Source organism: Eumetopias jubatus, unplaced genomic scaffold (assembly GCF_037043125.1).
Source record: "Eumetopias jubatus isolate StellerSeaLion01/CBP00866 unplaced genomic scaffold, mEumJub1_p1.0 scaffold_13, whole genome shotgun sequence".
In the NCBI taxonomy this organism is placed as follows: Eukaryota; Metazoa; Chordata; class Mammalia; order Carnivora; family Otariidae; genus Eumetopias; species Eumetopias jubatus.
Window position 1 is genome coordinate 27,321,000 of NW_028274819.1, and position 23,805 is coordinate 27,344,804.

A 23,805-nucleotide genomic window follows, 5' to 3' on the forward strand; every position below is an offset into this window, starting at 1 on the left:
GGTATTTTTCGAAAGAGTCATGGTCACCAAAGACAAAGAATGGTCACAAAGAAGGACTGAGGAACTGCCCCAGACTGGAGGAGACATGACTAAATGCTGTGTGGGATCCTGACCCGGCTCCTGGGACAGGAAAGGGACATTAGTGGGAAAACCAATGAAATTCAAATGAGGTCCGTAGATTAGTCAATCATAGAGTACAAATGTTAATTTCTTGGGTTTGGTAATTATTCCATGGTTATGTAAGACGTTTACACTCGGGGTAGCTAGGTAAAGAGCCAATGGGGTTCTCTGTACTGTTACTGCAACTCTTGGGTAAATCTAAAATTATTTCAGAATAAAAAGGTTTAAAAGTCAAGCATGAAATTACTCAGATAAAATAACCAGAACCAAAACTAAAACCAAAAATTACCTGGAAGATGTGAACAATGGGTGATCAGTTTTCCAATCAATGGTATACCTACTCAACTAAGTCATTAACAATGATCATCCCAAAGACAATAGCAACAACTGCAAATGTTTGAGATATAAGATGTAGGGGCACCTGGGTGACTCAGTTGGTTAAGCGTCTGCCTTAGGCTTCAGGTAATGATCTCGGGGTCCTGGGCTCGAGCCCCGCATCGGGCTTCAGTGGGGAGCTGGTTTCTCCCTCTTCCTCTGTCACTCTTTCTCTCAAATAAATAATAAAATCTTAAAAAAAGATATAAGATATAAAGTTGTCTGTATGAGATTCTAAACTATACATGAGTTTGATCTAAAGTCTGGGGAGAAGGTACAGAAAATAAAAACAGGATATGTTAGTGTAGTGAGGTTGATTTTTCTTTTTTCTTCTGAACATTCTATGCGGTTATTATGTTTTCTTTAAAATAATCTTTAAAAGAATTACCTACAATTCATAAAAGGAAAATTTATGGCTTTGAGGTTATGGTTTCTTCACTGAAATAAGCCAACCATAAGATAAGAAGGAAGAAAATTATAAGACAATCTGCCTTAAATGCTACAAAGCAGCAAATTACAGAGTACAGTTCAGGGCTCTTTTCCAATCCAAATGCCAGCAAGGTCCATTCCTTTAACTACCAAAATGTAACAAGTATCCATTTCTGGACAGGCAAAATGCTCATCTGTGTTCCTTCTGGGAGAGGGTGATGGGCCTGGCCGAAAGAGGGAGTTGTATTTAAATTTAGCTGAGATCTAGAATATGTCCCCATGACATTCACATCACGAAGCTGGGGTGAAAAGATCCAGGCATGGCAGCCATTATCTAGGTGCATACTGGGTAGACGTCCTAATCAAGAGCAGTTACCAGTTTATTAGTGACAATCTCAGAGGCCTCTAATCATTGGGCTTGTGTGTCAGGTGGTAGAATTGTACCTAAGGAAAGAGTCAGTGGGTATGATTGGCTTTGAGAAGACATAAAGTTTCCCAAATTATAGAACCAAGGAACATAAGATGATAAATGATCAATGAATCCTCACTTATTGGCTGACTAATTAATAATAATAATAATAATAATAATAATAATGATGTACTGATTGTGTGCTAAGCACTGTTCTAAGTGTTTCACTGATATTAACTCATTTGATCCTCCCAATAGCTCCATTTTACACATGGAAATACTGAGGCATTGAGAAATGAACTAACCTGCCTAAGGCCACATAAATAGCAAGTAGAAGAACTTGGCTTCAAATCCTTGCAGCATGGCTTGAGAGTCTGTACTCTTTTAAGCACAATGTTATTTTTCACTGATGGGCCACAGTAAGTCAAAGAGAGGGAAGGAGCACTGTACAGGGAGCCAGGCGGCCTGAACACCATATCAGGGCTATCACAATAACCAGTGTGATTCTGAGCAAGCTACTTGACCCTCTGGCCTCAGTTTCTTTGTCTAAAATATGAGGAAGTGGAAAAAAAAAAAAAAACTATGAGGAAGTTGGCATAGAAATGCTCTGTAAGTCCATAACCAGTGAAGTTCTTTTTAAAAATTGATGACCCTTGGGCCTCAGGCCCCCAGCCCCACCTCACCACGCTGCCCCACTGCCCTGTGCCCTCCATGGGGCCAGGCCCCTGCCCACACTGCTGGCCTCCCCTGCATGGAGACCTGCAGCAACCCATGCCTGGGTCTTCCCAGGTGGGAGTTGTCCTCCTACCTCCCAAGAGGAGGAGGAAGGGATACCTGTGGCACAGCAAGCACCCCCTGCATTGCCTCGCTGATCCAGTCCACACCCTATCCATCGGGTCCGGGCCACATCCCCCTCTTCAGGAAAGACTAGAAGGCGCTGGGAGGGTTCCATCTGCCACAACCTCTCCTCCAACTGATGCTTCTGCAAGGTGCCTAAAGAGCCTGTGAAGCTCTAGGCCAAGGGCAATGTCTGGGTGGTCACCGTGGGCCTGATCCCAGCCCAGGTGCTGCGGTGGCAGAGCATGGCGCTGTGTGGGGAGCGTTTGCCAAGGACCCTACCGGCTGCCCAGTGCTCAGCCACCACTCGGTGAGGGCTTCAGCATCAGGTCTTTGCTGGGGGCCCCTGGGACGGGGTGCCATGGAGCAGCCCAGGTCCAGCCGGTTCTGGGTACAGGAGGGAGGAGGCAGTGCCCACTCTACTCCTGCCCTCTGAGCGGCCACTGGGGCCCCTCTGCCCCCTCCCCAGGCCCAGCAGAGCAGAGGGGGAGACTTCCTGGGGGGGGCCATCCCTCTCCCCTGAGCCCAGAGCCTGGCCCCGCCACTTACTGCAGGGTGCCCAGGCCCTGAGGGACTGTCTGGTGGGAGTCACAGGGCCTCACTTTGGGGCGCTGCCCACCGCCTTCTTGTCCATCTACACTCTCAGTGTGGTAACGCCCATGGCCCCACTACCACCCCCCATTCCGCCCCCAGTGCTCACCCCTTCAACCAGCCCAGTCTACTGGGGGGTGGCCCCTGAAGCCCATGGCCCCCCGGGTTGCTCTGGGATCTTGATGCTCTCTCCTCCAGGGGGTGCGACTCAACAGGAGCTTCTGTCATGCGTGGGTCAGCCACTCCTGGGACCCGGCTGCCTCCACCCCAGGCTAGCTCCTCTCCTGGCACAGCCTTCAAGGCTCCCAGGGCAGGGGTGCTTCCCTCTCCCAGCCTTTCCCGCCACCATTGGCTGGCTGGGAAACCAAAGCCAAGAGGACCAAGAGTTGTCTGTGGCCACAGCAGCCTTGAAGCCCGAGGCCTCAGCAGTGCTGAGAACCCATGACGTTTACCGGACCACCCCACAAAGGGCTGGGCTTGGCCCCGCACCGCCCTGGCCCTGACGCTCAGTCAGGCCTTGCCTACCCCCAGAGGCAAGACTGGAAGGAGTGGGGCTTTGCTTGGAGTAGCCCCTTCCAAATCCCACTTTCTCTGGCCCTCTCAGTCCATCTAACCTTCCTTCTTTCCATCCATCCATCACCATGGGTCGCTCCCTCTTCCTGGCTCCGGGCTGGGCAAGGGAGAACCTGATGGTGGGTCCAGCCTGAGGTCCTGTCCTCCCACATCTGCCTGGGAATGAGGTGGTGCCTTTTTGGGGAAAGGAAATCAAGACTCTCCTTGGCTTCGGTGGTGGTCCTGGGGAGGATAACAGTAAAGGAGTAGACCCCTCCTCCCCCCAAAACTGATGAACCTCAACTCATCACACCTTTAGGCCAGCTTGGTCTTCCTGTCCTGAAAGCAAGAGGAGCTTTCTGAATCAGGTTTATACGTGGCCTGCAGGGAGGAATGAAGATGAGTCCCTGATATGGTTTACAATGCCCAGGTGTATAGGGGCCTGGCATGTTCCTTGAGGTGTGATGGGAAAAACACTTTAAACCTTGGAAATCTCCACTGGTTGTAGGTAACAATAGCAGAGTACAGACAAATGAAATGAACAATCAACAAAACAGCTGGACAAGAGAGAAAAACCAAAGCATGTGTGTACCCACGTGTAAAGTAGATGCCCACATGTAAGGTAGATGCCCACGAGCACTTTCCACATGCATGATCTTAAAAACTCATAAACATTTTCAGCCCACTGGCCATTCTGCTGCAAGGGATGGAGGAATGTCAGATATTCTCTACCTAACTTCCTCTCCTGCTCTTCTCTCAACTGCCCATACCTACTATCCATCCATCCACCTGTTTTCTTTGGTCAAATCATCATTCTCTGGAGCATGTTACAAAATTTTTTCAGACTCAAGGGAAAACTGATTAACATCCTGATGTGCATTGATATCATCCTGGAAGCAGGCAAAGGGTTGTTTCAAGCTGGCTAAAAGGAGTAAAAGTCATTTCAAAGCCTCTGTAGTAGGCCACATTCCTGTCTGTATGACACTATCTTCTCTGGTCCTTTATCAGTTTGAGCCTCTTTCATCCTACCACAACTGGCATCCCATAATGAACAGGTTAAGAGTGTTACCAAAGAAACCAGAAGGTGGTGTGTGTGTGTAAGGGGATGGGGAAGAATTTGTGATGTTTCTCTTCATAACTACAGTTAAAAAAAAAACAAAAACAAGCGATTTTTAAGTAAACTCTGTCCTCAATGTGGGGCTTGAATTCCTGACCCCAAGATCAAGTGTCTCACGCTCTACCGACTGAGTCACCCAAGTGCCCCCATAACTACAATGTTTAAAAAGACCCCTTGGGCTTCCTGAGAAAGGCAAAAATGATTAAAAAAAATCACCCAACAAACTCATTTTGGGTGACTTGCATCCTGATTGATGCTACTGAGGCCTGTACACACAGAGGTAAAAATGACCAATAGAGTCCCATACACTGGACAGAACCTGCAACCAGTATGCCCAGCTGGTGTTCCTTAGTCTGAATTCCCGGAGGCCTGGCTGCGCTGGTCCCCAGACGCTCACCTCACCGTTGAGGGCTGCCGACTCCTGGCTCCTGTCTGATGTGGGATGCACCACGGGGAGGGCTGTGGGTTTTACTGCAATGAGCTGCACAGATCCAGAAGATGTGTCAAAGGGATCGGCAGCCGCCTTGCCAGAGTTGTCAAAAAGCACCGCTCCTTCCTCTTCATCACTTGCCGGCACTGAAGCACAACATAAACACATGGATTTTTTTTATTGTGTAGGGATGCTGCATGATCGTGGGGGAATTTGTGTAAGGCTCCCAGACTAAGGACATTACATTACTCAAAGTGACCCCAGGAACAACAGCATCCAGTTCTGTGCCAAGGGCTCCCTATTGTTCAAGGATTTCTCTTATATTTAAGATCTATACTGTTCATTCCTCCACTGTATTATCAATGTGTAGGAAAGAATAGTAGAGGTTTGAATTTATTTTTTTATTATGTTATGTTAATCACCATACATTACATCATTAGTTTTTGATATAGGGTTCCACTATTCATTGTTTGCATATAACACACAGCGCCCCATCCATTCAGTACGTGCCCTTTTTAATACCCATCACCAGGCTAACCCATCCCCCCAGCCCCCTCCCCTCTAGAACCCTCAGTTTGTTTCTCAGAGTCCATAGTCTCTCATGGTTTGTCTCCCCCTCCGATCTCCCCCCCTTCATTTCTCCCTTCCTACTATCTTCTTCTTCTTTTTTTTAAAAAAGATTTTATTTATTTATTTGACAGAGAGAGACAGCGAGAGAGGAACACAAGCAGGGGGAGTGGGAGAGGGAGAAGCAGGCTTCCCGCAGAGCAGGGAGCCTGATGCAGGACTTGATCCCAGGACCCTGGGATCATGACCTGAGCCGAAGGCAGACGCTTAATGACTGAGCCACCCAGGCGCCCCATCTTCTTTTTTTTTTTAACCTATAATGTATTATTTGTTTCAGAGGTACAGGTCTGTGAGGTTTGAATTTAAACAGCAAAAACCATTGTTTCAAAACCATGACAAAATGTTTTTGGGGGAAAAAAAGGTAAATTTTTTCTCTCTGAGTCAGAGATGAAAAAAGTACAATTGGCCAAAACTGGCAACTGTTCTTAAAATGTGACCATCAACAGAATAACGGCATTCAGTCCAATCTCTGGCACCAAACCACCCATTTTTGCACGAGGTTAAGCGATGAGTCTTCCCTGGTCAACTGGCCTTAGCAATTGCTGCTGACACTCTATGTTTTTTTCCTTCTCAAGGCTGCTTTTCCAGTGATTTGGGTTTGGGATTTTTCATTGGTCAAAACAAAAGAAAGCTAAGAAATAACCACCAGAGAAATGAATTTAACACTATCGATAACTTCCCTAATTAAATAGAGGAGTTCTGCCTACACTCTGTTAAATTAATTCTCCCCTCTGACAGATAATTCTGCTCTCATTGCTGAAAGACACCACTCTGCCTTGTGTATCCATAACTAAGCTGGCAGAAGAAGTTGAGAGCCAGTGGGATCTTGCTGATTGACTTGTGCTTAAAGCACATTCCCATTAGGTAGCTCTAAGAATGACAGTTTATTGAGCACAGCTGAGCAAGAGATAAATTAAGCCTGTTCAAACAACTAGACCAGTAGGCAAGTTAGGAGCAAAACAGGTGTTCTGTAAAATATGAATGTAATAGAATTGTATTCATCTTTCCTACTGCTTGCTCAAGACATTGGGATGTTCTTTAAATTATTGAAAAACACATAGTTTGTATCATATTGTCACTTATCATAATCACAGATTTGCCAAAGTAAGCTGAGTAAATCATTATTGTACAATGTGGCTAAAACACCTCGGAGTCTAATAATGGGCTATAGTTGGAGTATTTTTTTGGTTCTGTGAACTTATTTGCAAATAGCAGGACACCAAACAGCCAACGACAGAAGAAAATCTCTACTCACACATCTTTTTGGAGTAGAGCTTTGCTGGGCAATTCTTGCCTGAGCACCATTATCTCCCACCTGGACAACTGCTCTGAAAATCATCTATGGCAGCCATTGCCTCCTGATATTCATAGCCACAATGAATAGGACTGAGCTGTGTAACCAATAGGAAATCACAGAAATGACAAGGCTAGGTCATTAAAAAAACCCTGTAGCTTCCACCTTGCTCTCTCCTGGATCACTTACTCCAGGGAAAGTCAGCTGCCACGTTATGAGGACACCCAGGCAGCCCTATGGAGAGGTCCACATGGCAAGATACTGAGACTCCTGCCAACAAGTATGTGAGCAAGCCATCTTGTAAGTGGAGTCTGCAGGCCCAGTTGAGTCTTTAGATGACCACAGCCCAGGTCAACATCCTGACTGTGACCTCCTGCGCCAGAACCACCCAACTAAGCCACTCTGAATTCCTGACCCACAAATATGACATGAGATAATAAACATAGATTGTTATTTTTGGTTGCCAGGTGTTGGGGCAATTTGTTACACAGCAGTAAGTACCTAACACACTCTTGTCTTCCTACCTAAGATACATACTCACAGCAGCCAGGATGTCTATCTCTTTGAAAGGTAAGCAGATCACAGTCCCCCCCATTATCAGAACCCTCTGAAGCCTTCATCTCTCTTAGAATAAAACCCAGAGTCTTTACAATCTGGCCCTGACCACCTGGCTGAGCTCATTTCCCTTATCCATTCTGTTCCAGCTACAACAGCCTTTTTGAACACATCTGGCTTGTTCTCACCTCTGGGATTTTGCATTAGGTATAATCCCTCTGCTCAGAATGCAAAGTCTTTCTCCCTAGATCTTTGCATGCCTAGTTCCTTCTTAGTTTTCAACTGCACCTTGAAAAAGCCTTTCCTTGTCCACCAATCTAAAATAGCCTGCCCATAACCTGGTTATATTTTCTTCATGACACTTATCACTGCTGGTTTGTATTGATTTAACCTGTCCCCACCCCAGGTCTTGGAATAGAAGCTCCTTTCTGGCCCACCTTTTAAAAGGCTGATGCTTATTGCCTTGAATGATGTCTCACGTGTAGTTGGCTTTTAGTAAGGATTTATTGAATAAATGAAGGAATGAAGGAATGACAAAAATTTCCTGACTTAGAAAAGGAGATTGTTGTTAGTTGTTAGTACCTACAAAACAGGTGAACACGTAGAAGTTAGTTATGCTATCACTAGACGGTTCAGAGGGTGAAGAGATGGTACTCGGCGTTTTTATTGATTCTGGGTTGTGACACCCTCAATTCCCACCCTGTGGACAGGGTAAGGAGAGAGCATAACTGTAATGGGATACCCTGGAAACTGTATGAACTATAGTTCTTTTCCATCCTTATTCTCGAAAAAGATTCAGATTTGCACAATAATCCCGCCAGGTTTAAGAGAAAAATAATTAGCTATCCTGCCCCCCATCCCTCAAAGACTTATGTAAAAAGACATTACATTAAATGTTGATATATGAAAGTGAGGGAGTCCAGCAGGTTCATGGGAATACTTGATGCATAGTTAGTCCCTAAAGGGAAAAGTGTGGGAGAATGCTAAAGGTAAGGGCCACAGTGAAACTGTGGAAGTGTCCCACACACCATACATCATCATCATCATCATCATCAACGTCACCAGCCTCAACCTCGTTGTGTCTTATTTAACTTCCATAAATCAGCAATCTATTTCTCTTCCTTCCTTCCTTCCTTCCTTCCTTCCTTCCTTCCTTTCTTCCCTCCCTCCCTCCCTCTCTCCTTCCTTTAGTTCATCTTCCAATCCAATAAAATACACTATTGATATTTTGATGAGCTCTGACATTGTGGATATGATATGGTGAAGTGAAGCCCATGATAAAAAGTACAAGTGGAGGCTCCATCGAAGGTCCAGCCTAGAATTCTGATGTGCTCCAGCGTCTGCTGGATTTTATAGTGAATGAACTGGTCCCATCATTTCAAGCTGAACCTCACTGAATGGGAAACTGCAGTGAAAGAGAGGCCACCACCCCTGGAAACTCACTGGGTTTACCTCTGGCAGAAATAAAATGCAACGAAGCACGATAAACCTGGAGAAAGGATGGCTTTTTAATAGAACAAACACATTAAAACCTTACCCTAGTACTGTAATTGGATTTTATTCATGCACCTGGCTCCTGTTATTTCTGAGCCTAATATTTAAATAATCAAAGTGACCTAAACAATAAGGAGGCGGGCAGAGCTGTGGAAAAACAAGAACAGAAGGTCGGCAGGAACATTTTGGGCAGGTCAGTGTCTCACCAGCCAGGGTGGGGAGTGATGGGGTCGGAAACATGCCCTGCTCCCTCCTCTTCTATGGGTTAAATGCAAGGGACAGGGAAAGGCATCATCTCGTAAATGTGATTTGCTGACAGAGGAGTCTGTGCATTGTATATTTCTAAGCAAGAAAAAGGCACAGAACAGTAGGTTACATGGATTCATTTTATGAAAAAACAAAGCAATACAACAAAACCGATGTGTGTGTGTGTTGTCATATGCATAGTGAGAAGGTCTGAGAAAGACACAGGCTAAATTATTCAAGGTCATCTGAGGACTGGGGTGCGTGATGGGGCACGTGCGGGAGGACAGACTTTGACTTGACTTCATATATTTCTAGGAAGCCTTCTGTGAGCTGGCTTGGCAGAGAGCTGATAGGTAGGATTTCTGGTAGTCCCGAGTGGGGTAGAGATTCCAAGAAAACCCCACATGCCATACCCTGATTCGGGTGTAAAAAGCACAGTCTCTGTTACAGGGCATGGGGAATTCAGGAGAAGAAGAAATTCGGGAATCAAATCGGTAGAGGACAATTTAAACCAGTGCTTTACATAATGGCCGGGAATGGGAATGAGGAACAGATTTGCCCTGCAGAAGACAAATCCATTGTGTCATTATTCCTTTTCTTTCTTTTTTGGGGTCAGAAGAAAGAAATCAGTGACATTTGGAAACAGGACTATTCTTTTTTTTTAAAGATTTTATCTATTTACCTGACAGAGAGAGACACAATGAGAAAGGGAACACAAGCAGGGGGAGTGACAGGCAGAAGGAGAAGCAGGCCCCCCCGCCGAGCAGGGAGCCCGATGCGGGGCTCGATCCCAGGACCCTGGGATCATGACTGGAGCCGAAGGCAGACGCCCAATGACTGAGCCACCCAGGCGCCCCACAAAGGAATATTCTGGCACTAGCTCCAAGAGAGGGTCCCTGAATCCTATTCCATCACATTCCTTAAAAGGGAAGCAGAGCTAACCTGATTGCCAGATTAGTCGGCTTTTCACCTGGCATTTCTGTAGGATTTCACCTAACAACCCATTGAAATCTGAAAGGACTTTCTTCGGATCTGAGTGGCAGCCCGGGGTACTTGAACCTGGGCTCCAGCCAGCCGGCACCACACATGGAAGGAGCACGTGGAACGACGGTCAGAACAAAGGTGGAACCAGAGGAGGGGACATGCAACCATGTCTGATGGATGCCACATACAGATGGTGCCACAGCTCCAATGACTTATGAATAAATCCCAACACCTATCCTTTAGAGTGAGGGAAAAGATCTGTGTGACAGAGAATCCAACCAGTTATGTTTCCCTAGAGAATAAGGGCGGAAGCACGGGCTGATTTTTATGATGACAGATTTGTCACCATGTTGTCTTTCCCGGGAGAGGTGGATTGGTAATAACTCCCTGGCAGAGACTGAACCCCTGAAACTTATCAAGGGAGTCAGGGCAAGAAAATGGGGGGAATCTCCAAGACAAGCAGCCTTTCAGAGACCTGCCCCCGTCATGGACCCGGTGCTAGGAATCCTGTCGATTCAGCCAAGAACTAGAAAAATCACAAAGCAAACATCGGTGCGTTCGGCATAGGGCTTTTCCAAAGCACTAGGCAATTCCATCAGATCAGGGAGCAGAGGGCATGAGACAGGATAATTCAGAGAAGGGGGACAGGCAATATCCCAAGAGGCAGGTGGCAGACTCCTGACTTTTCTGGGGCATACCAGAGAGGAGAACCTACGGTGCGTGTGAGTGTGGGCCCCCATGTGTGTGCGCAACTGTGTGTGGGAGGGGCTCGGGGCTGGTGTTGGCAAAGAAGGCTTCTCACCATTTCTCTTCCGTGCCTCCTCCTTTGTCACTTTCTGCTGTGCCATGACATTCTGGGGCGAGTGCCTCCCTGAGCTGGGCTTCCCTGATTCGTTGCTGATGACAGAGCCATTCTCGCTGGGCGACCTGCTGGAAGTAACCATAGCAACAGGAAGATGGTAAGTTCTGACTCCAGCAGCCTCCTCTCAAGGTTATTTTATTTGCACCGTTTATGTCTGTCGCCTTTCATTCTGGTTTTATCCATAAAGAAGAAATGATACAGGAAAAGAAAAGAAAACAAAACAAAACTAGCCCCACACTACCGCATGGGTTAGGCAGCTGGCCATCGTGAAGTATGTCGTTTATGGGGAGTGCTTAGCTCTGCAGAGTTCAGTGAGCGCGGCCCTCAGGTCCCATCTCTGTTCCATTACCCCCAGTGACTATGGAAATGGTGGTGATGGTGTTTGTAAGCATGCCCTCTTTTTAAAACACAGCACTCTGAATAGTGTTGCAGAGTGTTTGATTCACGTGGCATCTGCAGGGACATGCATAAGACATAACGTTCTCTTTGGCGATTCTCTTTACAGAACAGACCCTGACCACTAAAGCTGAAGTCACCCCACCACTGAGTTTGTCATTCTGCTTCCCACACTGATGTGTGCGCACACGTGCGCTCTTTAACTGTGCGAACTGGCAACCATTTACATTTGAAACTACCAATTTGAGCTATTTGTTCCTTCAGGAGATACTTTATGTGCACCAGCTCTGTGCCGGGCACTGCGCCAGGTATCCTGGTATACAGAGATCCGAAGATACCACCCGTATTCTCTAAGAGCTCCCCATCAGAAGCACCAACCAGGTGCCAAGGACTACGTGAATGCTTTCACAACTCTTAGGGAATCATCAGGACAATCCACTGGTTTGGTGATCGTCACCCTTGTTTCTCAAGTGAAGAATGTGATGCTCAAGGAGGTGGAGGGTTTTGTCCAGGGCTGAGTTAGGAAATGGCAGATCTGTCCTGGAAACCAGGGATCCCCCTGCAGGCAGGGGCTCTCCCTCCATGCCAGAGCACCTCTCCTTTATTGCCTCCTAAAACGTCTCAGGTGAGGCAGGCCTGTACACAGGGAAAGCCACAGGGCCTTCTCCCCTTCCATTGGGGCCGATTCTGGTTTTCTGGGACTCTCTGGGAAATGAGCTCTTAGAGCCCCTGCTGAGGTTCTTGCTTCCTCGGGCCTCTGATCATCATAAAGACCAACTGCCTTCCCTTCTGTGGAGACAAGTCAGGAGGCAGATATCCAGAGGCCTCATCAAACCTCTTATTCTTCTACTGTCAATTGTCCAAATTCAGAACCTAAAGGCATCCAGCCCCTACAATGGAAAATTGATTGTAATAACATGTAACCCTCGACCAGTAAGTAAGCAGTTTCTAAAGTGGATGCTCCTCTTCTCTCCCCTCCCTTCTCTCTCTCTCCATGCTCTGGGAACTTTAGCACCCCAAAGCATGACCAGTGAAAGGGCCCACTCACATACACGGGATGATGCAACATCTGCCCCGAGGGTTCCATAGAACGACAGAGCCAAATGAGATGTTCCTGGCCAAAGTACCTCAGACAAGTATAAGTTTGGGAAGTCTTGTTTCTTTTTTTGTGCGGGGGGGGGGGGGAAGTCTTATTTCTTGCCTTTCTTCTTTGGATATTCCTCATGCACATTAACATATCAAAGGCCCTGATCAGTCCTGTCCTAAAGAGACTCCTCTCCTTTTGTTTAATCCAGCATCTCCTAGTTTACTTGGCCCCAGATCTCTTTCACCATACAAATAATGCAGCTTGGGAAAATATGGATAAGGTATTAATTCATTAAATATATATTGTTTACCCCACAGCTATCTGATCACTAAGTGCTGGCTGTACACAGACACATCCACAGAGAAGACATAAGCCCTTGGATTATTTTCAGAACCTCTCAGTTAATGGCCCCTACTCTCCCAACTGGCTTTATTGGGGTCCAACAAGACTCTCACTGGGGTCCAGAGAGGAAGGAACGGGAAAGGTTTCTTGTAACCTATTTTATGTTCATAAAATAGTTAATGGTATTTGTAGCATTTGCATATTCTTTCCTTCATTTGATCCTGAAACAATTCTCTGGTTGTTCCTCTCACTCCAGGGAAAGGTATGAATGAGCACATTTCTGGAGAGAAACTCCACTTCTGCTTTACCCTTTCATCAGCTTATAGTCTTCTGTTTACATGGGGCCATCAACTCAAACATCTGGTCAAAAACAGAGTAAGATTTGTATGTGTGTGTGTCCACTCACATGACAGTGACAAAGATGCTGTTGAAAGCAAGAAATGGCCACCTGTGAGGCTGTAGTTTTAGGCTATTGAACTCCGTAGGCTTCTTTCTGGGGATATGGGTGTACACGGAGCCTGGATGAAGGGGCTGCTGAGCAGTTATGGCCAATCACTGAATTGAACGGCTGTCCCTATGAGGTTGATTCTCTATCCTTACCCATTAACCCCAGTCACAGACCAACAAAATAGTATCACCAAAAGCCTTGGCTAGAAGAACAGGACCTGCAACACCTGTCTGTCTACAAATAGCTGAATCCTCAGAGTTCAGTTTTCAAGCGGTTTTAAAAACAGATTTAAAAATTGATATATCTTCATGACCATCCAATCACTGGTTTCTATTGTTTTTCACTTGCAAAACTTTTTGGATCACCAAACAGACCCATTCTGGGAGGTCATGTGTCCTCAACCAGCAGGAACAAGGGAACTGATGTGACAAGATGGGAAAGCCAGACAAATAAATGCACGATGAGTTTGCTGTTGGTTTTGGCATCTTAATATCTTCCCAAATGATCAGAGACTCCTGTGGTCAGCTGAACTTGAACAGAGGTGAGGTTTCTCGCATAGCTTTGGCAATGACACAGCCAGCCCTTAGTAAAATTCTATTTTTACAGTAATATTATGAAGCAAACATAGAAATCATTCAGCTGTACAGACATTGCTTTCTTTACCTATATTTGTTTCATAAGCTGTTATTTCTCAATAAAATTCTGAGGGTAAGTAATTGAACTTGATTACCAAGAGTAGACTCCTTGCTAATTCAAGAAGAAATGCTTGTTCTAAAAAAAATTTTTTTTAAATAAATCTTTATACAATTTAAAATCACTCATCTAGAATGGGTGGAAAAGAATTTTTATCCTTCCCATCGATGCTGTGTTAATATCCTAATTTTAGTAATCCTATTTTTTCTTTTCAGTGTCCTCCAATAGGCGATACATAAGTTGTTACCATGCCTTTATTGTATCTGGCAAAGCTCATAATGAGAATAATTACTGTAGGTAATTCTATTTGCCAGTCAATTCAGATAATTCGTCTGTTGCTTCTCTGTACGTTTCAACTCTCCATGCTGGGGCAGACCACTGCGGTTGTGATTCCAATTTATTCCCACCTCCCCGTAACCAAGCTTTGATGGCCTCCTCCCACAATGACTCTGGACTAGACCATGTGTCTTGCTTTGGCCAACAGAACAGTAGCAAACATGACACAAGCAAAGATTTGATAAGTGCCTGCACTTGGGGGCTTGTTTTCTTGCTGCCCTTGGCACCCTGTAACCACCCTGTGAGAAAGCCAGAGCTAGCCTGCTAGAGGATGAGAGACCCTTTGGCAGGGGGCCCCAGGTACCGGGCCACCCCAGACAAGGCTATCACCAACAAGCCAGCCCAGCTAGCCGACTACCTGACTACAGATGCATGAGTGAGCCCAGCTGAGATCAGCCAAGCCTAGCTCAGCCCAGAACCACCACCTACCTGAGCTCAGCCCAAACTGCCAACCCACCAAAAATCATGAGCTGAAGAAATGGTAGTTGTTTTAAGCTGCTAAGCTTTGGAGGAGTTTGTGGTGGAGCAATAGATAACTAATCCGTATCTCCTCAACCTTCTTTCCTACTCAAGCTGGAATCCAACCTTCTCTTTCTCTGTACCTCTTTCTGAGGTACCGAGAACTCCTGGAGGGAAAAACACAGTTGCAGGAATCCAGTGCAAAATTTGTGTATTTGACACAGACAATCCTTCCATCCCCCTCAAATTACTCCCTTCTCTTGGCTTCTTGGATTCCATTCTTGCTTTGTCCTCTTCATGCCTCTTTTTCCTGATACTTTTTGGTCTCCAATGCTGATTCTTCTTCATCATCTGGACCTCTAATCATTGCAATGCTCCAGGGGTCAGGCCTTGGGTCTCTTCTCTATCCTCTCCTGGGTGACCTCATTCAGTGTCTTAGCTTTAAATAGCCAAATGCTGACAACTCCTCCATTTATATTTCTACTCTGTACCTCTCCTCTGAACCGCACACTCATACAGCTAGTTGAATTCTGAACACTTCAACTTGCGTGTCTAAGAGGAACCTCAAACGTAACATGCCCACATCCAAACTCATGATCGTCCCCTACCGATTTCTTCTCTTCTGGTCCTCTCCAACACAACCAGTGGCAAATGTGTCCCTCTCTATTTCCATTCCTCACAACAGTCTATCAGCAAAGCAAGCCTTGTCAGCTCTTCCCTCAAAACATGTCTACAATCCCATCACTTCTCACAGTACCATGCCTTGGCGCACACCACCATGTCTCACCTGGACTACTGTAATAGCCTCCTGACTGTCTCTCTGCTTCCACTCTGCCTCTCTACCATCTGTGTTCCACAGAGCAGCCAGCATGAGCCTTTACAACTGCAAGTCACAGTATGTCACTGTTCTTCTCAAAACCCTCCAATGACTTCTGATCTTTACTCAATAAAATCCCAAGTCCTGACTTTGGTCTATAGAGCCTGACATGCTCCACTTCTGTCAACTTCTCTGACCCATCTGCCACCGCTTCCTCCCTAGTTCACATCGGCCTCCTTGGCCTTCTTGCTCTTCTTCGAGTATGTGAAGAGATTTCTTCCTCTGGGCTTTGCACATACTGTCCCATCTGCTTGGAACATTCTTGTCCAAGATAGCCTTGAGGTTTATATAGCATTTCATTCAGGTCTTTCTCAAGTGTCACTTTATCAGAAAGTCCTTTCCTGACTTCATAGCTAAAAATGGCATCATGCCCCTGTCCCCTTCCATTGCTCTATCCTCTTACCATGCTTTGGTTTTCTTCTTCATACCCATCACCACCCGACTTACTGCATATCTATTTCTCTATTTGTTTATTGCCTAGCTCTCCCCACCAGATTGTAAGCACCACAGGAGTAGGAACTGTGTCTCGTTCACTGTGGTATCCCCAGTGCCTGGTGAATAACACCCAACAAATACGTTAGGTGAAGGGAGGGAGAAAAGGAAGGAAGCAGGGGTGATATAGTTCTCCCAGCTTCCACTGTGGTCTCAGGCAAAGGAGCGAAGGAACTTGGCAATGGGAGTTGGTTTGGCCAGCCAACAGGGCTTACCATAGAGCTCATTACCTCTTTATAAGACTATTGTAAAGTCCTTACAACGAGTTTCCTGGCCTCTAGCCTAACCTCTCCCATCTATCATCCACATTGCCACTGGAGTAGTCTTTCTAAAATACAGGCTGAATGTCACTGTCTTGCAGAAGAACTTTCAGCGGCTTCCCACTGCCCAGAGAATACACGTCAAACTCCCTAGCCTGGCAGTTGAGCCCCTCCACAATTTTCATCCATCTGGTTTCATCCTTCACTGCACCCCAACCACTGTGAACTATAAACCCTAGGGACATTCACCAGTGCATGAACATGTGCTGGTCCCTCTTTTCTCCCAGCTTCTTTGGACTGGACGCCTTTATCTCTCCCCAACTATTGACACTCCATTCACCCTTTGAGGCCCAGCTAAAACCTAAGCTCCTCCACCATTAGCAAGCCCTTTCCCTCATCAGAATTAAGCTCTTTCTCCTCTCTTTTCCACAGCACTTAATTTAGACCCCCCTATGAGCACTCACACATCATGCTTGGTTTCCAGGTATTTATCTCTCTGTCCCTCCATCATGAGATCCTTGGGGTCAGGTCTCAATCGTATTCCTTTCTGTAGCCTTTCCAATGCATGTCAAAGTGCTTTGTTCATGGTAAAAACTCCTAAAATTTTTTTTAAGATTTATTTATTTATTTTAGAGGGGGGAGGGGCAGAGGGAGAGAGAGAATCTCAAGCAGACTCCCCACCGAGTGTGGAGCCCAACACAGGGCCCAATCCCACAACCCCAATCCCATGACCCCAAGATCATGACCTGAGCTGAAACCAAGAGTCATATGCTTAACCAACTAAGCCACCCAGGTGCCCCCTCCCAAAATGTTTTTTTTTTTTTTTAAAGATTTTATTTATTTGTTTGACAGAGAGAGACAGTGGGACAGGAAACACAAGCAGGGGGAGCGGCAGGCAGAGGGAGAAGCAGACTCCCTGCAGAGCAGGGAGCCCAATGTGGGGCTCGATCCTAGGACCCTAGGACCATGACCTGAGCCGAAGGCAGACGCTTAATGACTGAGCCACCCAGGAGCCCCTCAAAATGGTTTTTGAACTCAAACCATGAACTCTTGGAAATCGGCCAGATAAAATCCAACTCTACTGAATTAAAGGCACTGCTTATAAGATAAGTTCAAAACTACAAGTGTGACACCAGTGCCAAATTTGCAGTAATACGTAGGAAAGCTAAATCTCTGCTGTTGTGGCTGATCGGTGATATAAAACCTTACAAAGCGTGGCTCATGAGAAGCAAGTATTATGATTCTTGTCATCTCTCTTAGTCCTCCTCAAATATTCAAAATGAGCATGGAGGGGAATTTTTAAAGAAAAAAGTGGTATTAACTTTAAGGCTTCAGCTGCTCTCCCCATCAATTATTCCCCTTGCTGGGACAGAGAGGCAGAAGTTGGCCCCATGCCTACCTCTTTCTGGTTTCGGTGGACTTGGCCGTCTTGATAGTGCTTCCATCCTGGGTGATGTCTCTTTCCTGAGAGGCAGGAACATCTCTAACAGGGAGTGGGAGGACCACTGTTTCCTGAGTCACAGGGACGACCTCCTCATCCGCCCCTTGCTGGCCCAGGTGCTGCTTGGCATAATCAAAGCCTTGCACAGGCTACAAAAAGGAAATGGATTTGTGGTCAGACTTCTGACAGAGTGTGACTCGAATGATGGCTTTAAGAGAAGATGGGCAGGAGAGTGCATGTGACAGGACCACACTTAGCTTTCTGATGAACACGAGTGAACTCAAATCTCCCCCATAATTCCGGTCTGCAAAATCAGAATCCGTGCTCATTCCACCCAGCTACGGAATCTCCCTAGACAAGACTTACTTGGAAAAATGAATTGTATAAACAAGATGCAAATATGTGTGTGAGAACAAATTTCTTTCAAGAATTTTAAACCACCAATTTTAAGTCACTAGATACTGCTAATTAGAGACTCTTAATTGATATGTGAAATAGGTCCTGTATCATCTCCTGCCTCAGAATGTCCTGTCATCCCTGAACCCCACTTTTCACGGCTTTATGTGCAATAAGAGGTGTGTGACTTTGCCAAGTTGCTTGAATTCTGAACCTCAATTTTCTCATCTGAGAAATGAAGACAATCAGATCTGCTTTACCTATACCACCCCTGAGTATGAAAGGGGAACTGCAGCTCCGAAAACAGGGAAAGAAACGTGCTTCCATGCGTGAGGCAGTACAATCATTAATAATAAAATGGGATTTATGGAATCACTCAAATCCAGACCTATGGCTCTCCTACGATTCATCACTGGGTAATTAGCAAGCCTTTTATTGCACAATGTCTGAAATCCCAAGTGAACAGGGCAGCTGTGAGCAAAGCCCAACAGACATCTATTAGCCAGGCAATAAAAAACCAAGAGGCATGTTTAAACAATTCCTGGGAGTGTCTCTATTCGGCTTTCTGCCCCAGAGCAGCACAACAGTGATTTAAGGCAGGACAGTGGGGTGGCAGAGAGCACCAGCTCTGAAACAGACTGCCTGGGTTCCAGTGCCTGGCACATAGTAAGTGCTCAGTCGATACTAGTTAATATTGTTCAACTCCCTATTAAATCACGGGCCAGGTGAAATAGAAATCAGTGATTCTCTTCAAGAAAATCGGGATGAAACTCAACCTCTACCATGTCGGGTTCAGGTCCCCTTCAGCGGTGGATTTTGCTAAGAAATGTAGCAGGGAGCATCCAGCTAGATGGAATGGTCTAGGGCTATGGCCCAACCCGTCAAATCTTCCTACTGCATCTCAGGACAGGATGGAGCTTTGCTAAATCCAGCAAAGCTTCCTTATGTCAAGCTGTCTGTAGTTCTGCCATGGACAGTGCCTCCAGTTCCCAGGGAAACTCACCGTGGGAAGTGCACTCAGCCCTCCCTCTTCGCTGAGACACACTCTCTGATCCAGATGGTGACCAGGGGCATTCTGTGCCAGGATCCGGCAATGTGCTTCTGAAATAGTGTATGTCTGTTTGTTTCTTTCCCTCCTGTGGGGCCGCATGAAACAGAATGAGCCTTTGAACCACCTGGTCTTGTTCCTAGACTACTGGATGGCCTGCTCCTCCAACCGACAGTCACCAAGTGGATTCAATAGAAATGTTTCCAGAAGCTGACCTTTTCTCCCCAGGTCCACTGTTTTATTGTCTCCTGGCTTGGTCTTGTTGCTTCCATTCAGGTCCTTCCGAGGCGCACCCTTGACAAGCTTCCGAAGCTATCTCCCTGAAAACCACTCAGGTCATGTCACTCCCCCGTTAAAAATGTTTCATAGCACTCAAAACTCTCCAGCAAGGCACTGAGGCCCTTCACAGCCTGGCGGGACCCACCTGTTTAGCCACAGCTCCTGTTGGCCCCTTTTCCGTAATATCCCCATGCCCCCATGATCCTATTTAGCATAGTGCTGACTATAGGTGTTGGGCACTGGCTTGTGCCAGGGACTGTGCCTGGTGCTGGAGATATGAAGATGAATAATAGCTGGTCCCCTGCCCTCAAGGAGCATTTGATACTATTGGTACAGTGCCGAATGCATGACATCAATTTGACACTTCAGCCCCACTGTAGTTCAAGGAGGTGGGTATTATTATTATGATTCCCCACTTTAAAGATAAAGAAACTGAGGTCTGGAGAGGTTTAGCCACTTGCCCAGGCTCACGCAGATTCTTCCCATGGCCTCTCCTCTCCTTCTGCGGCCTCCCATCTTGGTTAAGCATCTGCTACCGTACTTGGCCTGGCTTCCATGCTGAGAGTCCTGGCCTGTCAGTGAAGAATTGAGAGTCTCCAATGGCAGCTAAGACTTCCCAAGAACCTAGTGAGGACAACAAGCTGGCTCTGGCCTTTTCCCTCTTGCCCCCACTCTCTCTGGATTTGTCCCTTCACTCTTTACACTGGATTGAAGTTATCTGCTAGATACTTCAGGCGACTGGGTTGACGATGAGTGAGCATCATCATGACATTAAGGAATGACAAGTTCAAGGGTGGCCACTGTTATTAGGTTAATAATAAGAGTTCTTGCATATGTTCAGTACTTACAGCCTGCAAAACACAGACACCTCATTTCATGCTCACAACCACCCCCCGGGGGAAGCAAGGCAAACATCACAGTCTTCATTTCACAGGTAAGAACACAAAAGCTCAGAAAGGTTCAGTGACTTGCCTAAGATCACACATCTAAGTGGTGAAAGACTCAAGACTAGTCCCTTACTCTTCTGACTGATAGGTAGTTGTCTTTCAACCTTCAATCTGAAAATCACCTGCAATTCATTAATTGTCCTTGGACACACATTAGTGAGTGACCCCTGACACCATTGAGACATCATGAAGTATCTATAGTTGCTTCAATGAGTTTTGTAAAATTATCAGATCAAAATAATCCCCAACAATTTCAAAAGGTAGACAAGTTATCCAGACCTTTTAGGAAAAAAAGCATGTATAATAATAAAGGCCAACCAACAGATGAATGGATAAAGAAGATGTGGTATATATACACAATGGAATATTACTCAGCCATAAAAAAATTGGAATCTTGACATTTGCAACAGTGTGGATAGAACTAGAGGGTATTATGCTAAGTGAAATAAGTCTATCAGAGAAATATTATATGATTTCACTCATATGTGGAATTTAAGAAACAAAACAGATGAACAAGGGGAACGGAAGGAAAAATAAAATAAGATGAAATCAGAAAGGGAGACAAACCATAAGAGACTCTTAATCATAGGAAATAAACTAAGGGTTGCTGGAGGGGAGGTAGGTGGGGGGGTGGGGTAACTGGGTGATGGGCATTAAGGAGGGCACTTGATGGAATGAGCACTGGGTGTTACATGCAACTGATGAATCAATGAACTCAACTTCTAAGATCAATAATACACTATGTTAATTGATTTTAAATTTAAAAAAAAGAAAAAATAAAGGCCAATTTGTATGTAATATTTATGTGCCAGGCACAGCTCAAAGTAACTTTCAGAGCTTACTTAATCTTCACAACAACCTATAAATAAATAAATAAATAAATAAATAAATACTGTTATCATCCCCATTTCACAGATGGGAAAACTGAGGCACAAAGAGGTTAAGTACGGGTCATACAGATAGTATGTGAAAGAGAGGAAACAGCCGGGCATCTTTAGGGGGTGACTGACCTGTCCCGAGCAGATGGTCATGCCAACCATTGCAGGCCCTCCAAGCTCCATCCTGCATCTGGATGTGGCCCTAACTACTTTCCCGTAAGGCTGCCTGTTCCAGGGAGCCATGTTCTCATCAATTATATGAAGGGAACCACTGGGCAAAGGCTGTGAATCCAATGAACAAAGAGTAAAGAGAAATGAACCAGGAAGAAAGAAGGTCACAAAAGCCCTGATGCCTGGCCCTCTGGCATTTATCATTTTCTAAACATTCTACCTGCAGAAGCCCAGCTGACCACCATGGTTAACAGGGTTCCGTCTATGGTATTTTGTCTCTGCAGAAGGGTGGGGGCGTGCATGCCCTGGCCTCAGCTCGCAGGACAGGCGCGCGTGCGCACTCACCTCCTCTTAGCCTGTCTCAGTCTCAGCAGGGATTCCCCAGGAATGTCGTTGGACACTGCAGCATGCATTCTAAAGACGCAGTGATGTCCCTGGAGACTAGGAGACCATCCTCTCGCTCTATGGATTGGTCCTGAAGACTAACTTTTTAATTCCGCCTTGTCCCTTGGCATTAAATGAATTCTGCTCACAGACATGGGTGGTGAGAAGTGATGCCGGCGGCTCTGTCATCTCGAACACTACAGCGTCCCTGGGTTGCAGGAGCAGGACTGCAGTAAGAAAGAGGCAGTTCTACCCGCTGGCTTCCGGTGATGAAAGGGCTTTGCAAATCAAAGTGCGCAGCCCAGCCTCACTGAGGGAGAAAACAACCAGCACCACCACACACAAGTGAAGCCAGTCTTCTCTTGGAACATGAATTGGCTTGATTGTCAACATCGGCCAGGTATCTCTTCAAGCATGATGCCCCAGGTAGGAACATAAAAGGGGCCATGAAAACCCACAAACATGAATCTCTTCCAGCTTCAAACAGCTTTCAAGCCAGAAGGTGTGCTGAAATCGTGGGCTGCCCACCTCACCTTGGCAAATTAATAAAATTTTGGCTTAATCCAAAACACAAAGTTGGCATTTACAACCTCCATGTGGCAGGTTTTGCATCCCCGGACTCGGCTGCAATTAGATTCTGGTAATTACTGTTATGTCTGAAAGGCTCAGATTGTAACTAAGCTAAGATGGGAATGAAATACCCCTTCTTGGAACAGTTTCATGTCTCACTACTTGGACCACTACCAACACTGCGCTACTTCTGGAAAGCAGGTGCCTTTGGGTTGACAGAAACAGAACAACCTTCTTTGGAGTTTGGCTCTTTCATAGACAGAGCGTCTGATCAAACTGCAGCTTTGCAACAGGTGAATTAGTTTAATAAACAATAAAATCCATTTGATTTCTTTTGCTGAAGCGAGGTGTGACCATCCAGAAAGGACTAGGTATGCATGACTCCTGGCAAGGACCACCTCCAAGACATTCATTCCAACAGAATGGAATTCCTTTCTCTATTTCATTCCTGCACAGCTGGACAAAGCTCAGAAGTTCCATGCTGGAAGAGGAGTCTACCTGCCAAATCTCAGGGTTCATGAAGGTGTATAATGTGGAGAGAGCCCAAACACACAGATCTGGGCCAGAGTCGTTCCCCTGCTGCCAGTTATGTGATTTTGGACAAATCCCCACAGACGCTCTCTTTCCTTTGGGTTTCTCAACAATAATGTGAAAATAATAAAACCTGCCCTGATTATGACCTACCTTATAGGGCTGCTGTGATGAGCCAACGAGGTGACAGACCCAGAAGAATCCAGCAAATAGTAAGGCATTATTTAAACATCAGGTATTAGAGATTATTATATTTCCCTTGGGGAGTATCACAAAGGGAGCTATGTGACTGGAAAAGTAGCCTTTGGAATTTCCTGAGTCCACTCCCCTCCCAGGCACCAGCAGTGAGGAGGCTGGGCAGAGTGGGTGGGCTCCCAGCCAGGCTTCACTGGAGCCATTGAACTGGTGTGTTTGATGACGGCTGGGCCAAGGCTCTGCAGCTCGCCCATCATGGCAGCCTTTGGCGATAAGCCTCTCCAGCCAATGGAAAAAGGAACATTTTGAGAGTCTAATGTGCCCCAAAGAGCCCTGCATTAGGAGCCCAAAGACCTGGTTCTACCATCAGTTCTGCTACTTACTGTGCAATCTTAAGTTGCCTCTCTGTAAAAGGAGGATGTCAGATTAGACGACCTCCAAGGCCGCTTTCAGGTCTATCTAGCTCCTAATTTTCTGTGCCTCAGTTTCCTCACCTGCAAAATCATGGCCCTTCCTTAAAGCATTGCTGGGAGGACTGAGTTGCTATATGTAAAGCCATCAGAAGCACTATGGCAAAGAGAGAGCATTAGATAAGCATTTGCTATCATATCCTGATTATAAACATAAAGGGAGTACAACAATGTGAATAGAAT

General features: G+C 45.9%; 1 protein-coding gene and 1 pseudogene across 1 annotated transcript in view; one reads left to right on the plus strand and one right to left on the minus strand.

The window, feature by feature from the left end:
* The window catches only part of KIAA1549L (KIAA1549 like), a 258,248-nt gene that overhangs the window by 52,633 nt on the left and 181,810 nt on the right, over nucleotides 1-23,805 (minus strand). The window contains exons 12-14 of the mRNA XM_088017490.1: nucleotides 17,712-17,902; nucleotides 10,863-10,990; nucleotides 4,828-5,006 (exon numbers count right to left, since the gene is read on the minus strand). Coding sequence (XP_087873616.1) covers nucleotides 4,828-5,006; nucleotides 10,863-10,990; nucleotides 17,712-17,902 — 498 coding nt within the window. The remainder of the gene's footprint in view (nucleotides 1-4,827; nucleotides 5,007-10,862; nucleotides 10,991-17,711; nucleotides 17,903-23,805) is intronic.
* Nucleotides 1,743-3,264, plus strand: LOC114196920 (forkhead box protein H1 pseudogene; annotated as a pseudogene).